We start from the raw sequence: 12415 nt of genomic DNA on the forward strand, positions 1-12415 counted from the left end.
TTTTCTTCTTCACATATATACATGTAGGATTTTTTTGATAAAATACAGTCAATAACTATTATATTTAAAAAAAAAATACAATAACTACTAGAAAGTAGTTGAGGAAGAAAATGTACCTATATGCTCTCATATATTTTGATCGCTTTATTAAGTGGGGGGGGGGGGGGCAGAACGAAAATACAGGGAATTAGAAGTTATATAACAGTGTACCCCTACCAAATATTTAGTTCTATATCTTGCGTAGGATTTTCTTATTCTGTGTAAAAAGAGTATTTCATGAAGGTACAATGTCAAAGATTACGTGTATGCAAAAATAAGTGTAAAATTGGAATACTTTACAATATTTATTTTTTTGTTATTCTACCGAGGGCCATATACCACAATATCTTTTGAATGCTCATTGTTGCTCAGGTGAGCGATGTGGCCCTATGGGCCTCTTGTTTACAGTACAAACTCTGAAGTAACTATATTTGTTTGAAGTTTTAAACCCATTATTTCCCATGGGTTTTCTGTCCTATTAGACGGACTTAACTATACCATTCTAAAATGTACTCTTGAATAAATTTGAATTAATAAATTTGTAAAAGCTAGCTGTTTTCAGTCGATTTTGTACATGTATTTGTACTTAGAATCTGCAGTTATCAAACCTTTTGTATGAAAATAATTTTTTCTTCTTTTTTATATTTTCAGAATTTGGTGAGTATATCTGTTAAATCTTTTTATCACTAAAACTAAATAAAATACACAGCAAAATGTAATATCTTTACAGTATCATTCTGTTGTAGCCTAATACACAGATTTTATGGCTTAATTGTAAAATTTGTAGGTCATAATTGGGGGAGTGAACATGACCCGGACACTGATAACTGCGCCCCCTCCACTTCAGACGGTGGCCGCTTTATCATGTATCCTTCCGCCGTCTCTGGATACGAAAAAAATAATCAGGTAGATCAGACTTGTTGAACATTTCACACTTCTACACTCCATTTCTCTAATGCATCCACATTTCCTCTGTCTTCTTTTTCCCATGTCAATTCGTTTGATCTATTCTACTCCAACTGAAGCAATCAAAGAAAATGTATTGTTTGCAAAATGTATGACATTGTACTATATTTTTTTTTTTAGCTCTTTTCGCCATGTAGTAAACAGTACATTTACAAAGTTGTAATGATGAAAGGATATGACTGCTTTAAAGGTAAACTATGTTAGATGTATGTGTTTTATTCTTTGCTGAGCAGCATTTGTATGTTAACATACATGTACATTGTTTGAACAAAAAAGCGTGGCATATTGGTTTGCGCTTGTCATTTTATCTGCCATTATTTGGTTGATTGGTTATTACAATTGAATAAATGACGCATAGTGATTTTGAGGGATAGAGGTAACAAGAGAAAATTAAAACTACTCATTCTGATATAACGTGTTTAACTAGTCTGTCATTCAAAAGGTGCCCATAGTCTGAGGTTTGAGCAGGAACCTGACATTTATTCATTAAATGCAGCAACATCTGTCCGACTGTGTACAGGACTGTATATTTCTGTTGAAACACCATCAATTTCAAAAAGAGCAGACCTCTGATAAAAAAACCACTTTCCAATTTTGACAGTCTATGAATATTTGTAAGCTTCTAATAGCAAATCAGAAAGAAAGTACACACTATTTGTTTTGATGAGCAAACTAGGTAGCTACATCCCACAGAAAGTCCAAGGTCTATTTGCTTTTTATTAATTTTTCATAACATCATATAAAGAGGCATCAGACTCAGGACAGGGCTTATGTGGTAATGGCCGTCTGGACAAGAATGAAGAATGTGATGCTGGCTACACAGGCGACAAATGCTGTAATGAAAAGTGCGAGTTCAGGGTCAAAGTTCGAGGTCAAATTCAATGCAGGTAAGATTCATTATACAGGTACTTAACAGTGATGTTTGAAAATCATTCATTCAATAGATTTTACTTTGTTTTGCAAGTATCTTTGTTGAATATTGAATTATTGCATGTTTATAAGATTTATACTTACCGAGATGTTCTTCTGACTTTTCAGCCCCATGAACTATGCTTGCTGTGTGAATTGTACTGTTGCACCGCCCGGTTTTCAGTGCTTAGACCAGTTTGACGACAACTTTGATTGCAAGGGGAAATCCCATTGCAAGTATCCTTAGCAACGCAAGTCATTCGTTTTCTTGTATTTTTAGTGAACGTACTTTAAAAAAGAGGCATACATGTATTTCCTTTTAATGTAAAGGGTTTAAGAAGGTGTTTGGGACAAAATTACCTTTGTAATGCAACATTGGTAACAAGTGCTTGTTGCATTAAATGCCATTGTTGGTTTCAATATCCGTTACCTTATCCTTGACCCTAATCAGTGGAGGCCTTACCTGTCCAAAAGCCACTTTTAAAGTCGACAATACCTCCTGTCTAAATGGGTGAGTTTACATCTACTCCAATTTTACATCATGTCATTGATTGCTATCTAACATTATCCATGCCATTGATTGCTACCTTTGTTTTACATGTCATTTATTGCTACCTTTATTCGTTATACATGTTGTTGATTGTTGCTTTCATTTGTTTTACATGACATCATTGCAACCTTTATTTCACATGTTATTGGTTGCTACTTTTATTGCACTTTTCATTGATTGCTACCTTCATTCTACATCATTTCATTGATTGCTACCTTCGTTCTACATCATGCCCTTGGTAGCTACCTTCATTTTCACGTTGCATTGGTTGCTACTTTCATTGTACATTACATTAATTGCTACCTACGTTCTTCATAATTACATTGATTACTACCTTCATCTTTACTTACCATGGATTGCTACTTTAGTCTTACATGCATTGATTGCTACCTTTTTTAACATGTCATTAATTGTTACCTTCATTTAAGATGTCATTGACTGTTAGGTGAACATGTGGTCAATGATTTATCGTTCTTTTTTTAGCATGTCATTGATTGCTACCTTCATTTTACATGTCATTGATTGTTAGTTTAACATGTGGTCAATGATTTATCGCTTTCCTTTGTAACAAGTCATTGATTGCTACCTTCATTTGACGGGTCATTTATTGATACTTTTAATCTACATCATGTCATTGATTGTTATCTTCATTTTACGTGCCAATGATTGCTAGTTTAGTTTTACACATCATTGATTGCTACGTTCAAACTACAATTGTCATTGATTGCTACTTTCATTTTACATGTCTTTGATTCCCACCTTCATTTAACATGCTTTGAGTCCTTCATCTTTACCTTCATTTTACATGTCATTGGATGCTACCTTCAAATTACCTGTCATTAGTTGCCACCTTCATTTACATGTTCTGATTTCACTTTCATCTAATGTCATTTTTTCAAATAACATGTTGATTGCTACGATCTTGTCACATGTCATTGATTGCTACCTTCATTTACATGTCGTTTGATTTGTCAGTGATTGTTTCTTTCGTTTAACTTGCCATCGTTTGCTACTTTCATTATATGTCATTGATTGCTACCTTCCTTTGCATATCGTTGAATACTACCTTCATTTGACTTGTTATGGTTGCTATTTTCGTTTATCATGCCATTGTTTGCTACTTTCATTATTTATGACATTGTTTGCTACCCTCGTTTTTCATGTCATGGATTGCTACTTTATTTTTTACACGTCATTGATTGCTACCTTTGTTTAACCCGTCATTGCAATTGATCGCTACCTTCATTACACATGTCCTGGAAAGCTAGTTTGTTTATTGCAAATCTCGCTTGTAAGTATACACTACTGCCGATATAGCATTGCTTTTCTAATTGGCACTAATAAGACACTTTCTAATTGATGTATATTTCAAAGATTCTGATTGCCGCCCATTTATCAAATTCATGAAGACTAACACGTAGAAAAAACACAGGATCAAGAAAACTTAAAATAAAGTTGTGCTTGTTAGTTAAAAATACATGTTTAAACGATGTTAGTGATAACCCCCCCCCCCCCCAATAAAAAAAAGTTTTCTAAAAGCAGGGAAGGGCGCATATATTTAAAGACCGCACAGATTGTTCTTCGCGCATCGAATGAAGTTATCAGTTTTTGTGAAGAAATTCGTCGGAAACTTTTTAGTGAACAAATATATTTTATGTTACCATTCACAATGTACCATATGTGGAATATCGCATGAATTGAATCTGTCGGCAATAGTGCTAATTTTTGCCTCACAAAAAAGCTTGATTCAAAATGCAGATCAATTCTGGTTGACATGCCGTGAAATTAGACGTGTTACACTATTTCTATATCCCTTCTCCTTTTTACTTTCAATAAATCAGTACTGAACATCTTTGAAACATCGCCATTACCTCCATTGAATAAAGAAGTGTGGTTTGTATGCATGTAAACCTGTGTAAAATAGCGACCCAATCTGCACGTGCATTTAACAATCCGAGGTGGGTAATTAAAGCGACAATCCGTCAACATCAATATTATATTCTTTTTCTGATGAATTTTGAGGTAAATTAATATTCCTACAGACAGAGTAAGTTACAAAATACGGTTTATCACAGATTATACTAAAATTGCGCCTTAAATTACAAATCGTGCAGGATTTAAGGCACACACATTTGTAAAAGTGAGTGTGCCATTGATCGATTGGTGTTATATAAAACGCAATTTCTGTAATATTTATTGTCAGTCTCTGTTGTGATTTTCGTGGAATAAGATAAAACAAAATAACTACTGCCTCAAATTCAATTGATATGTTAAAAATGGTTGAATTTATCAAGGAAGCACAATGCTGAAAAATGAAATTGGGAACATGTTTAATATATTGATGGAGAGCGATGTGTTTTTGTTAACACCATAAAAACAAGAGTTGATTAATGGAGAACTCGGGATGATTTATTAAATATTTTGCAGTCCTGATAGAAACTTTTAATTTTAACGTCAAAGTGGCACTTAGGAAATAAAATATCATTATCGCGTAAAAGTGGTCGGGTACCAAATCGGCATATTAAAACGCTTCTATATTTAAACTGCAACCTGTGATTCGTTTAAATTGTACATCAAATAGACTGTCGTGATTCAACGCTTTGCTATATCAACCGAAGCATATAGTATCAAGTGGGATTTTTGCAATAACATGTCATTGCAATTGATTGCTAACGTCATTATACATGTCAGTGATTGCTACCATCAATTAACATGTCATTGATTGCTATCTGTAGTTTACACATCATTGAATGCTACCTTTGTTTCTTGTTATTGTTATTTTAGAAAACACAATTAAATATTAATAAATAGTTCCTTTTAAAATGTTTCAATTAATTTCTATCAAGTATTAGTACAATAATAATTATTGTATTTAAAAAAGGAAAACACACCAAAGGCCGTTAGCTGTGTTGATTGGTGTGGTTCTCATTGTAGATATGGGAAATGTAAAAATGGACAATGTTTGGACCCATGTAAAGATGTGGGCAGATATCCATGTCTCTGTTCAGGTGAATATACATTATTTGTTTTATTAGGGTCCCGCTCTGCGTGATCAGTCTGTCCGTCTGTCCACCAATTCGTCCGTCCTTCCGTCCAATACCCTGGTCTAAAAAATTTGATGTTGACCTGAATGAAAGTCAATGCTCAGTTATACCCAATTAATAATTATAAAATATTCACCAGTTCATAATAAAGTAAAATTGAAATTAAATATACTTTAAGGTCAAATGAGTGACGCAGGTAACCTATTCCCATTGGTATTTCGTCGCCTATAACAAGAATGATATATTTCTAAATTCTTGAATATCGTTACCATTTTTTATTTGAAGCCTTTCTAATATAAGAGAAATGAAAACATAAATTTTATGACCTTACCTACACTGGGTTCACATGAGAGGAGCCAAATTTGCAAACAAAAGGCCAAATCTTCTTCTCTACTCCATAACTTGTGGGACTAACTAAATTCGTGGTTATGAGATTCATGAAGCCTTCTACCAAAGTTGTTAATTTCATGGTCCTTCGGTCAGGGATTGAGACCCCATGGCTAGGACAATAATATCCATATAGTGAACATGTGTTTAATCTTAGAAAATACAATTTTCGTCACCCATAATAATTTGTAAAGAACTAAATTCATGCATATGGTCATGATGTCGTAAAACCCACTACTTAAATGGTAAAATTCACGGTCTCTGGATATTGGGTTCAGGCACTTAGGCGGGGCCATTATGAATATGAAGTGAACATGTATTTAATCTCAGAAAATCTTCTGTACTTCCATAATAGGAGAGGAAAAACTTAATGAATGCATGGTTATGATGTCAATGAACATTTTAACTACCTTTCTTTTACCTATATAGCTGTATTATTCAAGTGAATGTCAAAATCTGTTAATATTCTGAACTGATTCTTCACCTGCCCAGGAAATACCTTAAGTACATGTATATCATAAGTTTTCCATTTCAATCTATATTGCTTGCATGAACTATATATACATGTATATATTAAAGAGAACGTAGCTGTTTTACATAATAAATAATGATGATTAAAACAACTTTTTTTAAGTTGTTATTTTTTGTCATTAGCTTTAAATCTTTGATATGTCTATAGACATTTTTTAAGGTTAATGAATGCAAATGAACATATAATGTCTTTTAAAACTACAAATCTCGTTTGTAGTCAAATGATGTCATTGTTGTATCTCAATCCCAACCTATCAAGAATACAATGGACTTATTCCTTGTTGCTTAAATCAAGGCCAGCTCAAGGTTATAATATAATTTAGGCATCTTAAAGGTTTATCAAAGAACCAGAAAAATTATTACTGTTAATACAAATACCTTTTTGTTTAGATTGGATTTATATTGATTTGTTTTACTACACAGGGGATGATGCATGTAAAACATGCTGCTACAAACTCAATACACAGCTTTGTGAGCCTTTATCAGAGAAAATTCTGGAGGATGGGAGACCATGCTACAATGGATTTTGTAAACAAGTAGGTTCACCAGATTCGATAAGTTAGAATGTGTTGTAGTACATACTTGTACTTTACTTTAACTTTGTGCAAGTAGCTAAGTTCGACTTATAAAATAAAAAGATAGAATAAATCAAACTGTATAACAGGTGTGTCACAATTAACCCAAAGTAACTGTAAGTCATTGGCCTCATGTTGGAATTGTATAGCTTAACATCTTACAGATTTTGGATCAATGTCATCAAAACTTGGCGGATGTAGTGTGGTTATGTGACCTGCACTTTTAATAGGTCCCTGTGGAATATTTTAGGAATCTAATATGTATTCCTTCTCAAATTGTGTCCAAATCACGATTAGGAAAAGGTGTGTTCAGGCTCAAAAGTATGTTACTATAGTGGCCTCTTGATTATTTACACAAAATGTATTTTCTTAAGGAATAAAAAATCATCCCTTGACCATTATGAGGTGATAATTTTTTTCGGGGCATGGCCAAATTCAATAAATCCTGAAGGGCCTCATGATAGATATGACCACACTCCGACTGAAATTATTACCTCATAATATTCAAAGAATGAATCATCCTTATAACTTATATTTATATAGTTTTTAGCAGTGGTAGGTCTGGATTAAATATTTGAATCTTGACTTTTTTATGTGATTTCCATGTCATTATGCAAACCTTCTTGCGTCCCCCAACTATACGTCATTTGAATTTAATGGATTGTAAATACAAAATCGAGTAGTGTTATCATAAACAAAGACACTGTATTAAGTAAATATAATTATATAACATATCCAATGAATGTTTTGCATACTGTTAGACTGTACCATATATTCTATATGCAACTTGCTGACGAGTCTTGGGTGGAAGTTGTGCCATATGATTCAAAAGTAGATTTCATTGACCTACTCAAATTTTGTAGTTTAAAATCTAAGCATCAAACTGCTGTAAGCCAACTTTTATTGGCGATTTCCCGATTTACCTGTGTTTTAACTAATTCGTGACGGCTTATTTTAGCGAACAAAACGAGATTATCTTGACAGTAACATAGCAAAGTCATCGCTAAATTTTCTCGCACGCAAATAAAAGTTAGTTTACCGTAAACTTGAAACTTGATAAGGATTAATCTATATCTAAAGTTTTATGTATAAATTTAAAGCAGACTTATCTGTATTATTTAACTTTTGTAGAAAACACAGATATTTTTATGTTAATATGTATAATGTTTGAAAACAATGTGGATTTGCTAGATGCATACCAGCAAAATACCAACACAACACATTCTTATTGCCCGATACATACGAGTCAAATGAGTTAATAGTTTTTTTTGTTTTCACTTATTCATTAGTTGCTATTGTACATTCACCTGCATTTGGATCAAATGGGTCCGGTAACCTTCTATACCAGGTGCCCTTTTCCAATCAGTTTGGGCATTGAAGTTAAACATTAATTTTGATATATTTTGATAATTGATGAATGTCTTTTTTCGAATTACTACACAAAGTCTTTACTGATTTAGGGGAGATGTAGAAAATCAGAGTCCAAACTGGTGCAAAGGCTGTATTCCATAATTCAGTCTTTGAGTATTGACTTTGTGGGTAAGTAATGTTGATTTGGCTCTGTAATCCTCATTTTATTGGACGAATCATTTATATCTTGATATCTCTATAGGAACATGGTTTCAAAAAAACAAAGCATTGTAAATGATGGTTTAATTCTTAAGTCAGTTTATGTATTTTTCTTTTGAACAAAAAATAAAATAAGTTGTAATTGTTTAAAAAAAATGTGATTGTGCTCAGTGACGTACCTCAGTACATATTTTTGTCTGGCCCTGCTGTCACCAAGTTTCCTCAAGTGAATATTCAACCTTAAGTCTGAGTTTTTAACCTCAAATACATGTACATTTGTTTTGGAGTATTTCAGTTGATGACTGAGTTGAAGAATTAAAAATTTGGTGACGGTAGCATATGTTTTTTTTTTACCAAAAAAAAATCACATCCAAAGTTTTTCTTTGAAGCAATGTTTTTAAATGATGAAATTTTTTGCTTTCTTTGCTAAATGTATTATTTACATCTAAATTCACTTTTTATTTTGAGAAGCAATTTCAGTGTTTCTATATCTCATAGTTTCTCTTTTATATGTGTTGCTGTGGAATATTATATTAGAAGAAATATTTGTAAAATGGGGTTGGGATTAACTTGCATGTGAAAACGTGAGCACGGAAAACAAAGAAAACAGGTGGAAATCTCAAGAAAAAGGCGACAATGCATCAATTGCTTTACCACTTTTACTCCAGAACTGTTGATGATTCACGCTAATACAAAACCCGTCAACAACATAACTAACCAGATTTGTTTGAATTCTTGATATATCTTATGAAATCTTCCCTTGTTTTTGTTAATATTTAATAATCAGCAAAAACTTTAAAGCGTTTTTGATAAATTAAACTGACTTTAATGACAAAGTTTAACCACGCGTAGTATTTGGATAGAACCGATTTGTCCAAAATGTTTAAGGGAAATAATTATTTTTGAGATGGTTCATTAATTAAGACAGGCGTTTTTTCAGCTGAGTTTATGAAGAACAACATTGTGTGGACAGTGCTTATATTGGCGACCCCATTGTGGATTGTGGGTATTGTAATCATTAATAAATTGGTAAGTTTTCATTTGAACAAGAACTGTCTGTATTATTAGGAATTGTCTGTATAATCCTCATACAACCCCAGATAAATATATATATATATATATAATTATATCGGGGGGGGGATTAAGGTCATATATGTCAAAATATATGTGCATATCCAGACATTTTTCCATGATTCCTGCGGTGGGAGAGATTTTTTTCTGCATGCAATGAGGTGAAGAAGGTTTATTTTTCCTTTGACTTAACTATACAAGTTTAAGGAACAATTTTTTAAAAAACCCAAAATGCAATATTTTTTGACAAGTTGAAATATTTATTTTATATAATTTTGTATTTTCATAGTTTTACAGCTTTAAAAAGCTGAAAGAAATTTTGTAATTTGCATAAAATTTAAATATATCTAATTCGATGAGTAAACAAACTCATTCATTCCTGTAATTATTTACACGAATTACTAATAAATATACGGCAAATACAGCATTGAATTTTTACATTTGTTATTGACAGGATAAGAAAAATGACATGAAATCAGAAGGAGTAGACGATAAGGTATATGTATATGTGTTTTGAATCAAATTCGATTAAGAAACAATATTTATTCCTAATTAATCTTTTTATCAATATAAGAATAGAGAAAAGATTTCCAATTAGTGAGAAATGAACAAGATGTTTGTAATTTCTAATCAATATTTTAATATATCATTTATTGTTAAAAAAAATTAAATTAATTGTAAGATAAAATTTTTATAAAGAAATTTTGATATGTGATAAATGTTCAACATATTAATGACTTTTAAACAATGTAAAATTTTATCATTTATTGACTATATTTTTTTTAATTGCAGGATGTAAGAATGAAAGCTTTGATAGCTGACGATGACAAAGTACTTCATGTCAGTCGACGTCCAAAACCTTTAGATTTTAGTACTTGAACAGTGAATCAAGATCATAACTATCGATTATTGTGATAAACATCCTCCTTCTGACAATTAAGGTTGTTTTACTGTGTGTGTGCGTGTGTGTGTGTGTGTGTGTGTGTGTGTGTGTGTGTGTGTGTGTGTGTGTGAGAGAGAGAGAGAGAGAAAGAGAGAGAGATATGTGCAATGAATGTTGACTTTTACATGTATCTGTTTAATACATGCTGCAATTTTTGCTTTCATAAAATCAACTGTTAATTGTATATAAATTGTTATAATGTAGGTTTTTTTATAGATATAACTAAGATATAAATAAGAAATACATTTTAGACATTAAAATTATTGTTGGCTTGGTAGTTTCGTTTTGATTGATATGGATAACCTGTTCTACATTTTACTCTGAAAACTAGTATTCACCCTCAGTGGGCAAAGTGGTGGCAACAATTTTTTTTTCTTTTAAGTACATTCATACAGAAAAGGTGATATGATAAAAAAATCCATGTTAGTAATCGTATCTATGCTTTATTAAACATCTCATTTTTAAGTCTCTTTTTTTATAAACAGTCTAAGCAATGCAAGGCAACCAATCATTACTCATTTTGCAAGGTGCATAGGGAATAAAATTGTTTTGCGCGTGTAAGTTAGTGGGTTGGTTTGTCGGACTGTAAACAAAGTAAAATCCATTCAAAACGGTTAAATTCTTTTATTTGACGGACTCCAAACATGATATATGTTTAATGACCCCTATTGATTTTGGGGTCTAAGGTCAAACTATTCCAGAAATCGAATAATAGACGGAGTGTACAATAAATAATATAAGAACCGTTTGTTGTGCTAAATTTAAACTTGATAGAGGGATACCCCTTAAAATGATGATAATCTGCTTTATTATGAGGTCACAAAATCATAGGTTACAACTACTCTGAATACAGGCAGAAATTAGGATATTGTCATTTCAATTCTAAAGTTTGATTATGAGGTCACTAGGTCATAGTTCAAGGGTCCAACTTACTCTGGATATAGGCGGATATTAGGATATTGTCAAAACTTGTGTTAAAACGAAATCATTGTTTTGATAAGATTGAAAGATATAATGTCTTCCATATGTTAAAATTGTTTGTAATGAAAAGTTAAATGTTACATTAGGATGTGGGATGTTGTGTGTGTGTGTGTGTTTGTGTGTGTGTGTGTGTGTGTGTTGAGAGAGAGAGAGAGAGAGAAAAGAAAGATATACAGATAAAGTGATGTTATAAAAAAATCCATGTAATTAATTGTATCTGTGCTCTATTAAACATCTCATTTTTAAGTTTTTTTTTTATAAACAGTCTAAGCAATGCGTGGCAACCAATCATTACTCATTATGCAAATTGCATAGGGAATAAACGTGTTTTGGGCATGTAGGCTGATCAGTTGGTGGGTCGGACTGTAAACAAAGTATTGTTCATTGAAAAAATTAAAGATCTTTCATTTGACGGACTCCAGCCATGGTACATGTTAGAAGACCCCTATTGATTTTGGGATCTTAAGTCAATCTAATCCAAAAATCGAATATAGACGGAGTGTTCAATGAATATCACAAGAACCGTTTGTTGTGTTTATTTTAAACTTGGTAGAGTGATGCCACCTAAAACAATGATGATTTGCCTGCTTATGAGGTCACAAAATCATAGATTACAACTAGACACTTGTTGCAAAAGCAACAAAAAGGTCTTCCGTTTTGATATACATGTATCAATTTAACTGTAAGACATTGCTTCTCTGACATAGAAAAAGAAGAGGATATGATAATTATTGTGAATGATATATCCAGACGTAACTTACATGTAAAACAACGAGAATGAAAAGAAATCAATTTTTGAAGTACTTTCTGTGACGACCAAAAGCAACGCCGATCTAAACAAAAACGTTAA

General features: G+C 32.2%; 1 protein-coding gene across 1 annotated transcript in view; it reads left to right on the top strand.

Annotated features, from left to right (window-relative positions):
* LOC105348437 (ADAM 17-like protease) overlaps window positions 1–10594 on the top strand; it is a 24672-nt gene extending 14078 nt beyond the window's left edge. The window contains exons 11-21 of the mRNA XM_066070039.1: window positions 749–945; window positions 1126–1195; window positions 1751–1892; window positions 2044–2151; window positions 2366–2425; window positions 5399–5472; window positions 6850–6962; window positions 8462–8540; window positions 9511–9599; window positions 10096–10137; window positions 10434–10594. Of these exons, the coding sequence (XP_065926111.1) occupies window positions 749–945; window positions 1126–1195; window positions 1751–1892; window positions 2044–2151; window positions 2366–2425; window positions 5399–5472; window positions 6850–6962; window positions 8462–8540; window positions 9511–9599; window positions 10096–10137; window positions 10434–10520 (1061 nt within the window). The 3' untranslated portion in view covers window positions 10521–10594. The remainder of the gene's footprint in view (window positions 1–748; window positions 946–1125; window positions 1196–1750; window positions 1893–2043; window positions 2152–2365; window positions 2426–5398; window positions 5473–6849; window positions 6963–8461; window positions 8541–9510; window positions 9600–10095; window positions 10138–10433) is intronic.
* The last annotated feature ends 1821 nt before the right edge of the window (window positions 10595–12415 follow it).

Source organism: Magallana gigas, chromosome 8 (assembly GCF_963853765.1).
Source record: "Magallana gigas chromosome 8, xbMagGiga1.1, whole genome shotgun sequence".
NCBI lineage: Eukaryota > Metazoa > Mollusca > Bivalvia > Ostreida > Ostreidae > Magallana > Magallana gigas.